At 34.6% G+C, this 21,586-nt stretch overlaps 1 protein-coding gene across 5 annotated transcripts in view; it reads left to right on the top strand.

Moving 5' to 3' along the window:
* LOC101978269 (steroid transmembrane transporter SLC22A24) overlaps nt 1-21,161 on the top strand; it is a 44,642-nt gene extending 23,481 nt beyond the window's left edge. The window contains exons 6-10 of one of the 5 annotated variants that reach the window (XM_005341448.4): nt 1,420-1,535; nt 16,495-16,709; nt 18,323-18,431; nt 18,867-19,070; nt 19,957-21,161. In XM_005341448.4, coding sequence (XP_005341505.2) covers nt 1,420-1,535; nt 16,495-16,709; nt 18,323-18,431; nt 18,867-19,070; nt 19,957-20,017 — 705 coding nt within the window. In that variant the 3' untranslated portion in view covers nt 20,018-21,161. Of the gene's footprint in view, nt 1-1,419; nt 1,536-14,319; nt 14,634-16,494; nt 16,710-18,322; nt 18,432-18,866; nt 19,071-19,956 lie in introns of those variants that run through there. The other 4 variants (XM_078045788.1, XM_078045789.1, XM_078045790.1 and 1 more) reach the window with 4 other exon arrangements.
* Nucleotides 21,162-21,586: the final 425 nt, after the last annotated feature.

The following is a 21,586-nucleotide window of genomic DNA, read 5'->3' on the forward strand; positions in this document are numbered from 1 at the left end:
TCATAATCAAGCCATTGAAATAAAAATCATTGCCTGTATGGCCTAAAATATTTATTTACTGGTGCTCAGGGAAAAATCGTCTGTGGTATCCTGTGCTAAGTCACTATAGTTTTTTGTTGTTGTTGTTGCGGGGAGGGTGTTTTTTTTGTTTTGTTTTGTTCACTTGATTGTTTTTGTTTGTTTTGGCCTGCTTTGGGGGAGTTGATTTGTTCTGCACCAGGGATTGAAGTCAGGGAACTTAACCACTGAGCCACATCCCAGGCCCTTTTTATATTTTATTTTGAGACAGGGTCTAGGTAAGTTGCTTAGTGTCTCACCAAGTTGCTGAGGCTGGCATTGAACTTGCAACTCTCTGACCACTGGCTCTTGAGCTGCTGGGATTACAGGCATGTACCACCATGCACAGCTCACTGTATTTTTATTATCAGAAATAATGTATTACTATTTTGAAAATTATTAAGTGCCTTCTCTTGTGCTGATACTTATATTGTGACATTGAGTAATCTTTAATAACTCCAGTAAGAAGTGATGGGTTACATTCACTTTTTAACTGATGTGTAATAAATTTACACACTTGGTGATATTATGTTACATTCTGATTCAAGGATACATTGTGTAATGTTCAACTTGGAGTAAGGATATCTATCATCTCAAATATTTATTCTTTGTACTGAGAACATTCAAAATTCTTTATTCTAGCATTTCTGGAAATACACAATATGTTATCATTTTCAATAGATATCTGCTGTACCATAGAACATCAGAATAGAACATTTAGTATATAAAGTAACAGTAGTGTCAGGCCTAAAATTTCTAACTCTGAAACCAAATGTTTTTGCAGCTATTATATTTCACTTGGAATTTCACCAAATTTAATCTGCTATAACATCTGGCCTGGGTGCAAATCATACTCCTTTTGACAGATACCCTACTTTTTACACTCTTGTAACTCTCTACACTCCAATCATGAGTGGAAGCAGCATGCCTACAATACCTAGAAAATGTATAATTGGAACCAAATCATAAAGTGGACCTAGCTTTATAAAAATCATTGATTTACAGAGATAAACTTTAATTCTAACAATGAGGGAAAAGTCTCATTTCCAGTGAATAGTGAAGAAAGTCCAAATCATTAAACAAGTAACTTCATTGTTTTCAATTTACAGTGAAAATCTTTTGGTTAATCCTTTTCACCTCTCATAAACTAAGTCTTTAAACTGGCTTTATTCATAGATAGTTTTCATTTTCCCTAATCCCATTGTAGCTCTCCCTACATGAGGTAGATCATTTAGCATCCATATCCCCAATGAGTCAGAGGTTTCAAAGATAATGAGCATATTTATCTCATCCTCTAGTACTTACCACTATATCAGCCCATTATTGACATATTATAAATGCTTATTGTTTTTGTTGTTTAAGTTTGTGAAATCCACCATACAGAAGGAGTTGGATGCAGTCCAGGTCAAACCATCAATTTTTCAATTGTTCCATGCACCCAAAGTGATTATGAGAACCTGCTGCTTGTGCTTTTTCAGGTAAGTTCCGTGTGGTGTTTAGTAACTTCAAAATGTTTAAGATGTAATTGCATTCCTCTTTTCAAAAAATATTGGCCATGAGGGACAAATATGGTAGAGTAGAGAAAGGTTGCACCTTCCAGTTTTTCTGTGGCTTTGAATTGAATCAATGGAAATACTGTGTCTCAGTGAGGTAGATATTGAGGGAATTCACTAAAATTCAATACTGGACAGTCAGAGATTTGGAGAGGCCCAGAAGTACTGATATTTCAAATAGAATATGAAAGAGTACATCAGTGCCATGACAGTGGTGTCTACACGACACAGGGGAGGGGTGTCACAAAAAGATTTTAAAAAATCAGAAAAAATGGCATGGAGGTACCCATAGAATAGAAAGAAAGCCTGAAATTAGCTTACTCTGAGTCTACACTTGGAGTTGGTGATTGAAAAGTGCTCTGTGTTTCTCAAGTTGGGAAAAGTGTGAAGCCAACTCATGGAAGTCATACTAGATGTGGGGAAAACCTTTGCTACAGGAACCATTAGAAAATATTGACACAGAATCCTGAATGGAATCTATCATAAGGTCTAGAATACATGCTGTTGAAATAGCTACACAGAAGATTTCACCTAGGGGAATTCAGTTCAGGGATACAGAGAGGAGTGCGACTTACTTTCCAATGGAGTCTGGCAACTCATTTAATCAGCTGAAGATATTTAGGAAGCCAAATAGGCAGGCATGATTACATTCAAGGATTGAGCCTTGGAAGGCCATAGTCCTGTGTGGTGAAGTGTGCTGTGACCTGCTGTGCCCCCTCCACCCAGGGAACTTGGTTACCCTCTGAGTGAAATTATCAAGAAGTGTCTGGAATTGGGACAACCAGAATAGATTGCCATCTACCTGGTCTTATTGGTTTCTTTTATTAGTATCTCCAGAATATGACAAATAATGGATAGATCCCAACTGTGGGAACTTTCCATTTAGATCTTTGCCTCATCTCTGCCCTAAGCATACATTGACCTAGACTTTCTAGACAACATTCCAACAGATGGTATTTCTCATACATACTACCTTGTAGTGATGAACTGAAAACAAAAGAGTCATTTCAATGAGCTTTGAGTCAGACCACTCCATATTTGATTCCAGATATTTCAATTAAGAAAAAGGAGAAAGGGTTAATAATCCCCAAATCTTTGCTATAAGATGCACATACCCCAGGAAGAAATGGAAGGAAGAGTAGTCTGGCATTTGTAGTAAATATGCATCCTTGTTCAGTTTCAACCACCACAATGAAGATAATTCTTTCATTCATTGTTAACAAACTTTTTGTTCTTCCAGTTGTATTTTCAGTTTGGTTTGTATGTATACATAAGTATGTGTGAATGTATGTATGTATATACATTATCTTTTTCATATTTTATCAGATTCTTTTTTATTATTTTGGTTTTTTAGGGTTAGTGAGGTTTTTTCTCTTTCTTTTCTTTTCTTTTTTCTATGTGACTTTCTCTCCTATATTCTCCTTCTAATACTAAAAATTTTCTGTTCTCCCTCTCCTCTCTCTTTCTCACTATGTACCCCCATCCCTCTTTCTCTCCACTTTATTTCATTTTTTAAAAATATTTGCCTCTTTCTTTTGGGCTTCACTTTATCCCTCTATTCTGCTTTATTTCTGTCCTTTATAATATTCCAATCTTTCTTTTCACTTTTTCCATTTTTTCTCTTAATGAACCAAAATTTTCCCATATTTTAACACTATTTTATGTAATTTATGCCCACACCATTCATATTGTTACAGTTATTATTATTTTGGAAGTCATAGTTTACACCTGGTATTTCCATTAGTGGCTGATTGTAATTTTTGCTGTTGCTAACTTTTGACCCCACTATTTCTGTTTTGTGGCTATTAGTGCTGAAAATATCAGTTGGCATCTGGTATTTATTTTAATGCTATGTATTGTTTGCTACTATTGTTGCTGTTATTTATTTTTCTTTTTCTGTGAGATGCTAGAGATCTGGTATAACACTTTAACTTTATTGGGTAGATATTATGCTTCTGAGCCACACACTCTACCCATTTAGGAGAGAGCACATTTTCCTCCATATATTACCTAACTCAAACTTTAGCAACACAACATCACAAAGAATAGGAGAGAACCCCCAAATTGACAACCAGAAATGGCTAGAGGGACTCAATGCTCACTCATGAACATATTTCCTTATAGAAACAGCAAAGAGAAATAATACAAAGACTGTGAATACCACATCTATGAATCGTTTCAAAATAGATTGCTCCCATACCCCTTTAATATACACAGAATTATCAAGTCTAGAAAAGCAATCACAGAGGGTATACTCCTATGCCCTTCTATATATAACACAATTTCCTGACTTACCAAAAGGACCTCCGTGTTTTGAGATCTCAAAGAAAGTGGAATTCTCAAGCTCCAATGCAATACAACACTATTAGAATATACTAAGCTTGATATATGTTTTTTCCCAGGATCTTATAGCTTTCAAGCTCTGTGTTGAAAAATCTGCCATTATCCTAATTGGTTTTCCTCTATAGGTAATCTGATTCTGATTCCTTTCTCTTGTGGCTTTTTAAATTATTTTCTTATTCTGTATGTTGGGTATTTTCATTATAATGTGACTTAGTGTGGATCTGTTTTGATTTTGTATTCAGCATCTTGTAGGCTTTTTGAATTTGGACTTCCAGTTTATTCTTAATGTTTGGAATGTTTTCTAATATTATTTCACTGAATAGATTGTACCTGTTTGCCTTCCTGTATACTAATAACTCTTAAATTTGGTCTTTTTATGCTATTCCCATATTTCTTGAATTTTCTGTTCATGGTTTCTTACAATTATCACTGTGTGGTCTATGTTCTTTTCAACTTTATATATTTTATCCTCATTGTCTAATGTCCTATCTTCCAAGTGGTCTACTCTGCTGGTGATGCTTTCATTTGAGCTTTTAATTTGGTTTATTGTTTCTTTCATTTCAAGTATTTCTGTTCTTTTTTTTTTCTTTTTGGACCTCTCTCTCTCCATGTTGCTTCCTGTATTTGTCAACGTGATCTTTCACTGCCTGTATTGCTCTCTTCCTTGAGTTCACAGAACATTTTAACCATGCATATCCTAAACTCCTTCTCTGTAATTTCTTCTTCTGTGGCTTCCAATGATTGTAATGATGTGGTGTCTTCATTTTTGGGGGGCACTTTCTTCCCTTGTCTTTTCATGTTGCTTGTGTGTCTTCCTTTCCATCTCTGTGGGTCTGGAGTGCTCTTGTAGGGTTCCAAGATCTCTCCTTTGTGAGGAAGGGCAGTGTTAACAGATCCCAATATCAACAATATGCCACTTATGAACAATTTGTTTTTATTAAGATATCTACAGTTTAATCTCAATGTCCAGAATTGTTGGATTCAATTATTATCTAAAATATAATCAGTAGTTTTGTAAAAAGGTTTCCAGTTTCTGACAGTGGACAATGAACTAGGGGTAGGGTGTAGGATGATATGCTGAGGAGGTAGGATGTGAGGATATAGAGATAATATATCTTAGGAAGTGCAAAAGAGAAAATATAATGAAGAGTGTTAGTAGCAAGAGAATAGACAGGAAGTAATTTAGGGTCGACCAGTACTGGGAAGACAGTGGAGTACATAAAACAAACACACATATGTATTTAGAAATACAGACGTTAAAATAGTAAAATTTGGAGGAGAAAAGAAAAATGAAAGAAGAAAAAGGAAAAGAAAAAAAGGGAATATACAACACCTTTATATTATATTATTCAGACTCAATCCTCAAATTCTATTTCATGCGAAATTCTTGGTTTCATGTATGTTGGAGATGTGAGTGCCAGAGGATAGAGGGGTAAAACAAAACAAAACAAAACAAAACAAAACAAAACAAAACAAAACAAAAAACCAACAGTTTTAAGGAGGAAACCAGGTTTGTTGCTAGCTTTAGAAATCTATATGTTTTTTATTTCTCTTCTCATCCAATAGGTGGGGTTGTTTGTTGTAAGCTGGTGTCTCTGCTCTCGGGTCAGTAGAGGTAACCTGGGTTGGAATCCTGGTCCTTATTCAGGGCACCTGGAAATGGGGAGTGGCACCCACCAATCCCTGCATGGAGACTGCAACTCATGGGTCTCCTTTTGGGACTGCTCATATGACTTTAGTGCTCGGTCCTATCTCCCTATCTTTCCTGGAGATTTCCCAGTTCCTGATCTCTCTGTTAGACTCCAAACTTTAGCCCCATCTTCCTCTCCCTTATCAGTTCCCAATTGAGGAAATCTCATCCTGGGATTCCCATGGGTGGCTCCCTGATCACACTGCACACCTGTGTTGGGCAGCTACTGTGTTGGGTTACCTCCACTGGGGAGGAGGGGAGATACTAAAATACATTGCAAAACAAGTATCAGGAAAGCTATACTACTAAACACACCTGGAAATATATTCAACAATTTACAACAACCTGATAACCAAAAACACTTCAACAAGAAAAGATTGTACCCTACAAAGTTCTTGACATAAAATTGGAAGAGAAATCCATCCCAACAAATGCACTAACCTCAAAACTGGAAATATGAAAAATTGTGGTAAAATAAAATCTCCAAAGGTTAATAACTCACAAGCAAAAGATATTGCAGTATATAAAATGCTGGATAAATAATTCAAAATAATAACTATTTTAAAAGAGGATTGAATACCAAGAAAAGTCAGGAAAACTGAATAAACTAAGGAAGACATTACAGAATATGAAAGAGAAATTCAACAAAATAAGACAGAGATATTGAGAAAAAACTGAAAAGAAATCTTGAAAACAAAAGGCACAGTGAGTCAAATAAAAATACAGCTGAAATTAAATACTTTTGATGTATTAGAGCAGGTAGTAGATACTCAAACCTTGGAGATAGTGTTATCATTCAGACAGTATTTAAGAAAAAAAATGAAACTACAATAACAAAATACAATATCTCTATGACAGTATGAGAGAAATTGAAGGCCCATAGACATTGAGTAATGAGAAAAGATGAAGGACTACCAGGTGCCTGAGAGTGACCAAAGGCATCAGCACCCACATGAGCAGATGTCCCAGATGCAGTTCCCACACAGGACACCTGACAGCTACCCAAACACTGGATCTGAAACCATCATATGTGTGAACCTCCAAGTTACTTCCATCTTGGGATTCTGCAGCAACAGAGATAGTCCCCTGTGCACCATAGCCTGCCTGCACAAGGGAACGTAACCTAGGCTCTGAAGAAAGCCACAGACACACACTGCATGCCACATATCCAGTCTCTAAACTCATTGTCCAAAACCATTCCCATTCTCCCCCCCCCAACCCGACACCCCATGGCGAAAAGCAAATGCCTCAATTTGGGGTCACCTTCATGAGACTCTTTAGTGGGGGCAACTCCAGCTAGCCAGGTTCCCAGTTTCTAACTCCTCCTGCTCCCCAGCAGATGCTTACCTGGCATAGTGACTGCCCAACACAAAACAGCTCTTAGCAGGGCAGGTGCACAGGATGCCCAAAGCCCCAGAAAGAAATGTCCTGTATTAGGAAGCAGTAATGGAGAGGGTGAGTGTGATAAGTTTAGAGACAAAGACACTAGAAACTGGGAGGCCTTCAGGTGAGATAAGGAAATAAGACCAGGTCCTCATATCACAGGAGCAGGCCCCACAAGAGATCCTTCTGGTGCAGTCTCCCCTTGGGGTCAAGTGGGTGTCACACCCCACTTCCAGGTGCCCTCCACCCAGGACCAACTCAACCTCCCCTGGTTACCTTAACCATCCTGAAGGTGGAGATACCAGCTAGCAACAGAGGAACCCACCTATTGGATGAGAAGAGAAACAGGAAAGATACTGATCTCCAACCAACACAATCTGTATTCCTTCCTTCAATTTTTTTTTGTTCTTCTCTCTCTATTCTCCTGTTCTCATATCTTCCACATATGTGAAACCAAGTTCTTTGCATGAATTAGGATATGAAAAATGAAGGGCTGGGGATGTGGCTCAAGTGGTAGGGCACTCGCCTGGCATATGTGCGGCCCGGGTTCAATCCTCAGCATCACATACAAACAAAGATGCTGTGTCCGCCAAAAACTAAAAAATAAATATTAAAAAAAGGATATGAAAAATGAGATGACTGAATAGTAGGATATTACAGTTATGTTGTATATTCTTTTTCTTTTTCTCCAATTTTTACTATTTTAACATTTTCTTATATTTCTTAATATATATGTGTGTTTGTTTCTACTGTCTTCCCATTTACTTGTCTACCAAAAATTATTTTCCCTCTACTCATCTGCTACTAACTTCTTACTTAGATTTCTCTTTCACACTTCCTAAGATATAATAACTCTATATCCTCACTTTCTGCTTCCTCAGCATATCATCTTACACCTCACCTCCAGTTCTTTGTCCACCATCAGAATCTGTAAACCCTTTTACAGATCTACTGATTATATCATAAATAATAATTGAATTCACCATTTCTGTAAATTATGACCAAACTGTAAACATCTATTAGCAGCTATTTGTTTTTATTTGGTATGTTGTTTATCTTAGTATCTGTTAATGTTGTACTACCCATCAAAGGAGAGGTATTAAAATCCTACAGGGGCACTATAAGATTATAAGGTAAAATGGTAATGCCTTAGATCCACAATGCTAGAAGCGAAGACACACAAGCAACATGAAAAGACAAAGGAAGAAAATGCCTCAAACAAATCAAGATTTATTAGAATCCATGGCCAATACAGCAGAAGAAATTACAGATAAGAGTTCAGGATGTACATAATTATAATATTCTGTGAATTAAAGGATGATATAAGAGAGCAAATACAGTAAGCAAAATATCATTTTGACAAAAAACTACATAAGCAAATACAGGAAGCAAAATGATCGCTTCAATAGGGAGATAGAGGTTCTAAATAAAAACCAAACAGAAATCCTTGAAATGAAAGAAATAATAAACCAAAATTAAAAGTTCAATTGAAAGCATCACCATCAGATTAGACCACTTGGAAGACAGGACCTCAGACAATGAAGAAAAATAAGTAATCTTGAAAAGAATGTAGACCACACAGTAAAAATGGTAAGAAACTATGAGCAGAACATTCAAGAAACATGATATAGCAAAAAAGACCAAATTTAAGAGTTATGGATAAAGAGGGAGGCATAGAGTTTTAAACCAAAGGAATGGACAATCTACTCAATGAAATAATTGCAGAAAATTTTCCAAGCATAAAAAACAAAGTGAAAAACCAAATTCAAGTGGCTTACAGAATGCCAAATGTACAAAATCATAACAGATCTACACCAAGGCACATTATAGTGAAAATGCTTTAACATACAGCATAAGGAGAGAATAATAAAAACCATAAGAGAAAGATATCAGATTACATATAGGGGAAAAACTAATTAGGATATCTGCAGATTTTTCAACCCAGACCCTGAAAGCTAGAAGATCCTGGAACAATATATATCAAGCCTTGAAAGAAAATGTATGCAAACCAAGAATCTTGTATTCAGAAAATTTAAGCTTTAGATTTGATGATGAAATAAAAACCTTCCATGATAAAAGTTAAAATAATTTACAGCTAGAAAACCTGTACTATAGTACATCCTTGGCAATATATTCTATGAAGAGGAAATAAAAAAACAGCAATGAAAATAAACAGAGGGAGGTATTACACTAAAAGGAAAACTAATCAAAGGAGAAACCAAGTCAAATTAAAGAACTAATTTAAACAAAAATGGCTGGGAATACAAATCATGTCTCAATAATAACCCTGAATTTTAGTGGCCTAAACTAACCAATCAAAATACATAGACTAGCTGATTGGATCCAAAAAATAAAAAAAGAAAAAAGAACCCAACAATATCCTGTCCCCAAGAGACTCATCTCATAGTAAAAACATACACTGAAGTTAAAAGGATGGGAAAAATCATAACATACATGTGGACTGCAGAAACAAGCAGGGTTTTCCAATCTCGCTTCAAATAAAGTAGACTTAAGCTAAATTTAATCAAAAAGGATAAGAAAGACACATCATACTGCTCAAGGGAACCATACACAAACAAGACATAACAATTATAAATATATATGCTCCATTATTGTTCATCAAACAACCTCCTCTCAAGCTCAATTGTCAAGCTGACCACAATACAATAATTCTGTATGATATTAACATACCTCTTTCCAAAAAAGGTGAACAAAGAAACTATAGAACTCAATAATACATTCAATTACATAGACATAATTTATACATATATATATATATATATATATAATATTTTATTTTTCACTGAGTGAATGCACTTTCTTCTAAGCAGCACATGGATCCTTCTCTAAAATAGACCATATATTATGCCACAAAGAAACTCTTAACAAATACAAAAAGTAGACACTACCCTGCATTCTATCACACCACATTGGAATAAAATTAGAAATCAATGGTAAAATTAAGAATAAAAACTACCCCAACACTTGGAGACTAAATAATATTCTACTGAATGAACAATGGGTTGCAAAAGACATCAAGGAGGAGACTAAAAATTTCTTAGAAGTAAATGAGAACATTCATACAACATATTGAAATCTCTGGGACACTATGAAGGAAGTACTAAAAGAAAATTTCATTGCATGGAATTTATTCCTTAAAGGAAGAAAAAGTCAACAAATGAATGACCTAACATTACATTTTAAAGCCCTAGAAAAAGAAGAACAATTCAACATTGAAAGCAGTAGAAGACAGAAGTAATTAAAATCAGAGCTAAAATCAATAAAATTGAAACAAAAGAAAAAATTGAAAAAAACCCCTTAGCCATGCTAACAAAGAGAAGGAGACAGAAGACTCAAATCACTAACATACTCATGAAAAAAGAAATATTAAAACAGACACCACAGAAATACACTATACAATTAGAAATAATTTTGAAAACGTGTGCTCCAATAAAATAGAGAATATTACAGGCATTGACAAATTTCTAGGGTCATATGATTTGCCTAAATTGAATCAGGATAATATAAACAATTTAAACAGGTCATTTTTAAGCAGTGAAATAGAAGACACCAACAGAAGCCTACCAATTAAGAAAAGCCCAGACCAGATGGATACACAGCTGAATTCTACAGGACCTATAAAGAAGAAATAATACCTATACTCTTCAAATTATATTGTGAAATATAAAAAGAGGGAGAATTTCCAAACTCATTATATGAGGCTAATATCACCCAGATACCAAAACCAGACAAAGACACAACAAGGAAAAAAAAACTTCAGGCCAATATCTCTAATAAACATAGATGTAAAAATTCTCAATAAAATTCTAGCAAATCAAATACAAAAACATATCAAAATGATAGTGCCCCATTATCAAGTGAGGTTCATCCTAGGGATGCAAGGTTGGTTCAACATATGGAAATCAATAAATGTAATTCATCACATTAATAGACTTGAAGATAAGAATCATATGATCATCTCAATAGATGCAGAAAAAGCATTTGACAAAATACAGAACCCATTCATATTCAAAGCACTATAAAAACTAGGGATAACAGGAACATATCTCAACATTGTAAAAGCTATCTATGCTAGACCCTAGGCCAACAACATTCTAAATGGAGAAAAACTGAAAACACTCCATCTAAAAACTGAAACAAGAAAGGAATGCCCTCTTTCACCACTTCTTTTTAACATAGTTCTTGAAAAACTGGCCAGAGCAATTAAAGAGAAGAAAGAAATTAAATGAATATGATAGTAAAAATAAGAACTCAAATTAGTGCTAATTGCTGATGATATGATTCTATATCTAGAAGACCAAAAATTTAAACAGAAAAATTCTAGAACTAGTACATGAGTTCATCAAAGTAGCAGGATACAAAGTCAACACCCATAAATCAAAGGGATTTCTGTACATCACTGACAAATACTCTGAAAGGGAAATGAGGAAAACTACCCTATTTGTGATAGCCTCCTCCCAAAATAAAATACTTGGGAATTAACCTAACAAAAGAGGTTAAAGACCACTACAACAAAACAATAGAAGGCTAAAGAAAGAAATTAAAGAAATCTTTTTATTCCCTGCCTTTGATGTATCTCCTTTATTTTTTTTATTGTTGGTAGTTCAAAACATTACACAGTTCTTAATATATCATATTTCACAGTTTGATTCAAGTGGGTTATGAACTCCAATTTTTACCCTGTATACAGATTGCTGTATCACATCAGTTACACTTCCATTGATTTACATATGTAAAGAAATCTTTAGAAGATGGAAAAATCTCCATTGTTCTTGGATAGGCAAAATTAATATTATCAAAATGACCATATTACCAAAAGCACTATACAGATTTAATGGAATTCCAATCAAAACCCCAATGAAATTTCTCATAGAAATAAAAAAGTGGTCATGAAATTCATCTGGAAAAAATAAGAAACCCAGAATCACTAAAGCAATCCTTAGCAGGAAGAGTGAGGCAGATGGTATCAATATACAAGATCTTAAACTATACTATAGAGCAATAGTAACAAAAATAGCATGTTATTGGCACCAAAATACAATGGTAGACCAGTGGTACAGAATAGAGGACACAGAGACTATCCCACATAATTACTGTTATATTATACAAAGTTGCCAAAACATATTGGAGAAAAGATAGTATCTTCAACAAATGGTGCTGGGAAAACTGGAAATCCATATGCAACAAAATGAAATTAAAGCCCTCTCTCTCACCATTCACAAAACTCAACTCAAAGTGGATCAAGGATCTAAGAATTAAATCAGAGACATTGTGCCTATTAAAAGATAAAGTAGGCCCAAATCTCTATCATGTCAGATTAGGCCCCAACTTCCTTAATAATACTCCTATAATGCAAGAATTAAAATTTAAAAATTAATAAATGGGATGGATTCAAAAGCTTCTTCTGAGCAAAAGAAACATCTTGGGAGCAAATTTTTACCACTCTTACAATGGATAGAGTGCTAATCTCTAGAGTATATAAGGAACTCAAAAAGCTAAACACCAAACAAAACAAACAACAACAACAACAACAAAAAACAACAAATAGCTCAATGAATAAATGGGCCAAGGAACTGAACAGACACCTCTCAAAAGATGATATACAATCAATCAACAAATATACAAAAAAATGTTCAACATCTGAAGCAATTAGAGAAATGCAAATTAAAACTACTTGAGATTTCATCTCACTGCAGTCAGAATGGCAGCTATTAAGAAGACAAACAACAAAAAGTGTTGGTGAGGATGTGGGGGAAAAAGCACACTCATACATTGCTGGTGGGACTGCAAATAGGTGCAACCAATATGAAAAGCAGTATGGAGACTCCTTGGAAAATTGGGAATGGAACCACCATTTGACCCAGCCATCCCACTCCTTGGTCTATACCCAAAGGACTTAAAAACTACATACTACAGGAAATAGACATCAATGTTCATAGCAGCACAATTCACAATAACTAAATTGTGGAACCAATCTAGATGCCCTTCAATAAATGAATGGATAAAGAAAATGTGGTATATATAGATAATGGAATATTACTCAATAATAAAAGAGAATAAAATCATGGCATTTGCAGGAAAATGGATGGAGCTGGAGAATATAATGCTAGGTGAAGTAAACAAATCTAAAAAAATGCTGAATGTTTTCTCTGATATAAGGAGACTGATTAATTGTGGGGTTGGGAGGGAAAACATGGGTGGATTAGACAAATTCCAGATAGGGCAAAAGGGGAAGGGATATAAATAAGGGAAGGCATATGGCAGTATAAAAAGATGGTGAAATGAGATGAACATCATTACCCTAAGTATGTGTATAAAGACAGGAATGCTGTAAATATATTTTGTATACAATCGGAGATACAAAAAATTGTGCTTTATATGTGAAATATGAATTATAATGCATTTTTGTCATATATAACAACTTAGAATTTTTTAAAAAAAGAAATACTACACACAAAAGAACTTGCAAACAAACTACAAAGCTCTGCAATTGATTACACTCACTAGAGGAGCAGTTACTAATTTTTAAATTTAAATACATGAAACAAATCAAAATGGCAGAAAATAATTATGATCTCTTCATAAGAACTCTGAATAAAAAGAGCTCAACTTCAGCTAGATGTAGACTAACAGAATGTATTTAAAAACAAGACGCAGGTAATATGCTGTTTGCAAGATTCATAAACAAAGGTAGCCATAAGCTGATAGAGGAAGAAAGAAAATTATATTCTATGCTAATGAAGTTAAAAAAGTAGTTGTCACTATACTCATGTGTAACAAAGAGATTTCAAGCAAAAGTTAATCAGATGAGACAAAGAAGGTTAGTACACACTTGTAAAGGGAACAATCCAATAAGAAGAGATAATCATAGCAATATTTATGGCTAAAAGTAAATGTCAGTGCACCTAATTACTGTGAAATAAATTCTTCTTGACATTAAGTCTAAGATAGACCTGAATGCAATAATACTGGTGATTTCAACATATGCTTCTCATAAGATATAAAATCAACAGACATGTTATAGCTTGGGGATGAAGTGCCCTGCCAAAACTCTTGTGTTAATGTTCTGAGGTGAAATGATTTAATTATGAGAGCTGTAACCTTATCATAGGATTTATTCATTTGATGGACTAATAAATTTTTATTTTGGGGGTACTGGGGATTGAACTCAGGAGCACTTGACCATTGAGCCATATCCTCAGCCCTAGTTTGTATTTTATTCAGAAGCAGTGTCTCACTGAGTTGCTTAGTACATTGCTTTTGCTTTTGCAGGCTTTGAAATCATGATCCTCTTGCCTCAGCCTCCCATGCAGCTGTGATTATAGGCATGTGCCACCCCCTCATATGGGTAATAATTTGAATGGACTAACTGGGTGTTACTATTAGGTAGATGGGATGTGGCTGGAGGAAGTAAATCTCTGAGGGTGTGACCTTGGAAACTATATCTGGTTTCCCTGGCCCCTCTTTGTCTCTCTGTGTTTCCTGATTACCACAATGTGAACAATATTCTGTCATAATGTTCTTTCTGCCTTATCTTGGGCCCAGAGCAATGGAGACAGCTGACCATGGACTGAACCTCTGAAACTGTGAGACTAAGTAAACTTTTATTTCTCTAAATTTTTCTAGTCAGGTATTTTGCTTACAGCAACAAAAACAACAAACACAACCCTTCTGATCTAAAAAATACCATAAATTGAATACACCCAGAAAATCATAGGCTATTTTATCCAATAACAAGCAAATTCACCTTCTCTCAATAGCTCACTGAACATTCTCCAAAATGGACCATATTTTAAGTTACAGGTGTTTGAAAATACAAAATAATCAATATAATCCCTTTTATCAGATCATAATGGAATTCAATTAGAAATAAACATGAAATTACATAAGCACATGGGGAATAAATAATTCTCTTTTGAAAAGAAAAGGGTCTTAGATTAAATGATAAGAGAAAGTTTATAAATTTCTAGAATCAAACGAGAATAGTAATACAACATTAAAAATTCTGGGACATTATGTAGAGTTGTTGCTAAGAGGAATTTTATAGAAGTAGATGCCTGCATTAAAAAAAGAGAAACAAGTCCCAAATAAATTATCTAATGTTATATCTCAATGTGCCATAAAATCAGGAAAAAAAAAACTAACTCCAAAATGAGAAAAAATGTTTAGAGACAAATAAATGAAATAGTATGGGGTTGAGTGGGGGGAAGGATCAATGTAACAAATACTTCATTCCTTAAAAAGTTCAAAGATTGATAAACCCTTAGGCAAACTATCCAAAAGAAAGAGTTTAGAGACCAAATCAATAAAACTAGAGATGAGAAAGGCCATATCACCACAAAAATTTTTGAAATCAAGTGGATCATTAGGGACTACTTTAAAAGCTTATATTCCAATAAATTTTTCAATCTAGAAGATAATGACAATTTCTAGACATCTATGACTTACTCATACTGAGAAAAGACAATATAGAAAACCTGAACAGAACAATATCAGGGAATGAGATTGAAGACATAAAGGAAGCTTTCAACAAAGACAACTAATGTCAGTCATCATCAAATTATATCATAAAATAGAAAGTGAGGGAACACTTCCAAATTAATTCCTTGAAACCAGTATCAGTATTATCCTGATGCCAAAACCATGAGGAAAAAAAATACAGACCAACATCTCTGATGAATATAGACACAAAAATCCTTACTAAAAATATTAGAAAAAATTAATTTGAAAACACACTAAGGGTATTGTACACTGTGATCATGTTGAATTAATCCTGAGATACAAATTAGTTTCAGCATATACAAATCAATAAATGTAATTCTCTCACTAAGTTGCCCAAGGTGGCCTTGAACTTGCAGTGCTCCTGCCTTAGTCTCCTGAGTCACTGGGATTGCCAGGTGGGCACCACTGCACCAGAATAGGTCATTGTACTCTTAAAAATCAGGAAACACATGGAAAACTCTTCTCCTTAGTGCCCTGCACCCTTACTTACTAGGATTAAGGTGAAAAAGGACTCCATACCAGGGATCAAACAAGAGAGACTCACTGTTGCAAAGAAACAATTTACCTAATTTCCAATGTCTACCCCTATCTATGATCATTCCTTTATCCTCTTAAATTGAATGATTAGCTCAGATTTCAAATTACCTTTTTCTGCCTAGAATTAAGCAGTTCAAAAATTAACTTTTACTGGAATATGTGTGTATCTGCTATATATTCTTTTGTGGCCTCAGTAAAAATTATAGCAATAAAGATCCCATGGTAATTTATGGTAATTTAAGATCACTGCCTTAAAAACAATTGTTCTATTATTCCATTCTATAATTATCATTGAATATTTACCGTCTTGAGCCAATATAATTATCATGTAGGAGTCTCCTTCAAAATCTTAGGGAATGTTCCTTAGGCTCTAAATGTTATTAGATGTCTCTTCTCCTTTCACTTCAGATTTTCAAATGCTGTATCCTTTTATGGCCTCATCCTCAACCTGCAGCATCTGGGGAGCAATATCTTCCTGTTCCAGGTTCTCTTTGGAGCCATCATGCTCACAGCCAGCTTTGTTTCCCTTTGGACTCTGAATTACATGGGTCGTCGGACAAACCAGATATTGTTCTCATTCCTGGCAGGAGTTTTCATTCTGGTCAACACATTTTTGCCCCAAGGTGAGAGAGACAAAGGTTTGGGGAAAGAAAGTGTTTCCCTCATTCCTTAGGAATTACATCATCTTACTTGCCTGATGCACAAGAATATCATTAAAAGCCAAGGATTCTTTGTAGTTAATATGAAGATTTGAAATGGATTATGGCAAGCTCTTGGAGGGACTTAGGCTCCAACTGTGCCTATGTCCTTAAGGTATGTTTCAGACACAAAGCTGCCCTGACCACATCCAAGATGAACCTGAACAGCAGTTCCAATGGTACAAAACAGTGTCTTTGGAAGAGGAGCTAACAACATGCCTCTGGCTAATGACAATTTTCATAACAATCCTGGAGGATGTAGGCCTTGCAACTGCATCTCCAAGTGGGCATGTGATACTCTTCCTGAGACTCTTCCTGATTTTTAAGGCCTCCCTAACTCGATATATTATTAGCAGAGGTTTCTTGTATTCAGTGAAATAAAAATCCTTTGTCTTCAGACAGAAAGCAAGACCACAGCAGGAGTAAGGGAATCATTTAATCTTAATATGTCTTCTAATCTGTTTTGTAATTTGTCCTTAGAGAAGAAATGAATAATGACTTCTACTTTTACATGTAATTATAATACACCAATTAAAAACAATAAATAAATGAAAGGAAGATCAGTAGAATAGAGGATCAGGAAGATGGAGGAAGAGAGTGAAGGGGAAGTACTAGGGGTTGAAATGGAACAAATTATGTCATATGCACTTATGAATGTATCACAATGAACCCCATTATTATATATAGCAATAATACACTAGTAAAAACACTAGAAACAGATTAAGAATCTAACCCAACCTATTTTACTAACTTACCCAAATCATCTCATTAATGATTGTGGGATTTTTGTGGTCACCATGTTCTACCATATTCCCAGAGCAGGAAAATATTTTGTAAGATTTCAGACTGGAAGCCTCCATTCTTCTCCCCAAAAGAAGTTTCCTGCCATACAGGAGAACAATCTGTGTTCTTTTAAAGTCCTATTTTGATTATTTTAGTGAATTAAAAATAATCTGTTTAACCTCTGTTAATTCTGTAATTCAAAAGTATGTGATTAATACCCAGGATAACATTATTCACTTCTGAACAGACTTTCTAATATCAGGCCTTTAAAATCCTGAATTATTGCCTAGAACTTGCCTCTTTTTAGAATGTCCAATCCCTTTGTCACTGTGTGGAGGAGGACCTGCCCCAAATCATGCATTGTTCCCATACTCTTAGTTCTAAGCTGTTCAAGACACGGGTCATAAAATCCTCAGTTTTTGTTCACACATAGTTCTAGGCCCTTCAGAAAATGCCCTGAAAAATATTGACAGAATTAATAAAATAAATCTTTCCTGATTTCTCTATTTCCACCATTATAAGCAATACTCAAATGTGCAGAGAAAATTGAGGCAAGAGATTTAGACCCTTTTGTTTAGTGTTTCAGCCCAGTGTTCAGATGCTTATCAACCTCTCCATCATCTCTGAGGAGTTGCATTTTGTCTGTCATTTGTTTCTCACCTGCAAAAACTACAGCAGAATCACCTCACAATTAGTTAGAGATAGCAGATTTCTTCAGCCAAGATTTTTTATTCTCCCTGGTCTCTTCTCTCCAGAAATGCAGACTCTGCGTGTGTCTTTAGCAACTTTGGGAATTGGATCTGTTTCTGCTGCCATCACTGGTTATGTTATTCACCAAATTGAGCTCCTCCCCACTGTATTCAGGTACAAGAGCTAAACGTCTGCTTTCCAAACAGGACTTTCTGAACTAATTTACACTTAATGCAGGAATAAAAATGAGGCTGCTTATGTGTCCAAGACAGGAATTGTAATACAAATTTTAAAAGCAACCAATAATCCATAATTATTTCAAACAGACTTTATGCCTCACAATGTGCCAAGTCTTTTACTGCAGTTTTTCACTTAATCTGAAGAGCCACTCTACAGGACTGGTGCTATGAATATTCTTGTTTTAATTATGGTGAAACTGATTAATTAGAAATCAATAGTGGTCAATATCACAATTAAGAGCTGGTTTTCAAAGCCCATATGTTCAATAACTCTGCTGTTTTGTCTTCCCAAATGAAATGGAGTTGACAAGTGACAACATATATACAGATTTGTACAAGATTTTCTTTGTTTTGTTATTTTCATCCTAAGGTCAATACTGATGGGCATCATTTCAGGATTCCACAGAATAGGGGCAATAGTGGCTCCTCTCCTGATGACCTTACTGGGGTATTCTCTCCGTCTGCCCTGGATCATCTATGGAGTCATCACCCTCCTTGCTGGCCTTGTTATCTTGCCCCTTCCAGAAACCAGGAATCAGCCTCTTGCTAACACCATCCAGGATGTGGAAAATAAGTAAGTAAATTCCCTGGTCATCACCTGAGTAGGAAGTGACCATGTTCTATATCTCTGTGATGAAGAAGTAAATGACCATTTGCAGCCATCTGTCCTACACATAGACTCAGATCTGAGCTATTTCTGCTTGAACCATGTCTTTAATTCAGTAGCAGCTCTCCTCTACCCACAAAGCTGTATCACTCCTCTTGAGACTAGATCACACAGACCATCTTACACCAGTCCTTTAATAATGAAAAGGTCAAAATTAGTCCTACTGTGAAGGGCACACACTCTCTGCCCTTAAGGAAAGCACGCTGATTATGTTTTCTCATAAATATGTGAAGACTCAAATACTTAATTCTCATACTTGTGGTATTATCAGGCATTAGTCCAATGAGTGCTCAATATATTATGGGGAGAAAGTGAGCATGCCTCATATACTGATTATTGCTTAAGTCAGAAAGGATTATAGGACTAAAACAGAACAATGTTACTTATAAACATGATAATATATCTAAAGGAAGTAGATCCTCTAAGATTTAATCCAATTTAAAGCCATGTATAGTGAAAATTTTAAGGATAGAGAAATTGAAAAAGTGGGATGACAGAATTTGAAATGAGGAAAAATGAAAAAATGTTTTCCTCAGAAATTCTTAATTTCACTTTGACTTTTTTCCTCAAAAATGTCATTAACCAAATGTATAAATTGACAAGGTAAGAGTATCAATACTCAACACTGTCTTCCCAGGCATTCCCAGATATCAAGGCCTTTCCCAGCACAATGGTGTCTAGGAAGTATTGCGATGGAACAATATCAAGTAGAACTTGTTACAAAGCTCATCATCTAGCATGGAGGATATGTGCACTTATTCTACATCTTTGCTTCTTTTTTTATTCTTCCCAGCACAAAATATTCAAGAAAAGTAAAGCAGGAAGATACTTCCACAAAAGTAACACAGTTTTAACAACTTCCCAAGAGTTGATCCAAAGAAGAATAAAATAAGAAGTAAAAAGTCAAGATTCTTCTTTATGCCAATAAAACTAGTCAAAAATATAATGGACAAATGCCACCTAAAATCACTCAATATACAAATTTTCTCAAAATAATTTTTGATTTTTTGTAATCTCATCAAACAATTGTTGGTTTGAAGGAAGGTATTGCAAATAGTTTGAAGTTCATCTTTAAATTATTACTAGAAAAAGAAGCCTTGTTTTCATGATCCAGCAATTACTTTGTATACATCCAAAAGAGATAGAGTTTGTATGCCAAAGAGATACCTGCACTTCCATGTTAATTGTAGCACACCTCATTGTCCTTCAAAGTATGACTATTTTAATAAAGTGTATTATATTACATGAAATGGAACACTACTCAACCATATAAATGAAGAACATTCTGCCATTTGCAATAACACAAATGAACAGGGACGAGATTATGTTAAGGGATATAGGAAGTACAAACAGAGAATGACAAATACCACATAACTCACTCATATATGAAACCTGAAAATGTTGATCTCAAAATACAGTAGGATGGTGATTTCTAGAGACTAGAGCACTTGGGTAGGGGGAGTGAATGGAAGATGTCCAAAAGATGTAAAATTACAATTAGGTAGGAGAAGTAAGTAAAAAAGATCTATTGTGCAACATATTGACTATAGTTAATGACAGCATATTGTATTCTTGAAAAATGCTGAAAGGATGGCAGAGTGCTATTGCCACAAAGAAATGAGGTAACATGGGTTAATAAGCTACATTTAATCATTACACAATGCACATGTACTGCAAAACATCATGTTGTACAAAATAAATACTTATAATTTTGTATGTCACTTTGAATAGATAAAATTTGAAAGCAAGAAAAGGAAAAGGATAACAAAGAGGCTGGCTCAAATATCATGAAACATGTGCTACATTTTATCAAATTACAGGAATCCAAAAAGTAATAGTAAATGTCACCACAAATCATAATAATTCCAAAAAAACATACCGTGTATAAATCAACACTTAATGTATGAAATTTTTGGCACCAAAAAAAACACTTATCAATTGAAATATTCTGTAATAAATAGTATTTATTAGCTATCTGGGAATAAATTTACAAAAATATTTGCAATGACTCTATTTGTGATAATATTTTATTGTTTTTCCCCTGGATTCTTTCTGGCTTCACAATTTAAACCACTAATATGAATCACTTTATAATATTATAAATATTATCAGACACTAAATCACTATTGATATGATTGATGAATTCAACATATACATATGTATATGTGTTTAACATATAATTAGGAATAAAACTATACTTCAATGCAAAAGTGGGCAAAAGCAAGAGCAAATAATTCTCAGAGGGAAAAAGCCACATAAAAATAAGTATAAGAAAATATTTCTAAATTTGTGATCAAATAAATATGCACTAAAATGAAATACCAACTTTCACTTGCCAAAATAACAAAAATTATTAATCCTATTATTTATTCTGCTACAGTAAATAAAAATTCATATAACACATTATCTCAATACAAATTGCA

The sequence above is a fragment of the Ictidomys tridecemlineatus genome, chromosome 4, assembly GCF_052094955.1.
Source record: "Ictidomys tridecemlineatus isolate mIctTri1 chromosome 4, mIctTri1.hap1, whole genome shotgun sequence".
Taxonomy (NCBI): domain Eukaryota; kingdom Metazoa; phylum Chordata; class Mammalia; order Rodentia; family Sciuridae; genus Ictidomys; species Ictidomys tridecemlineatus.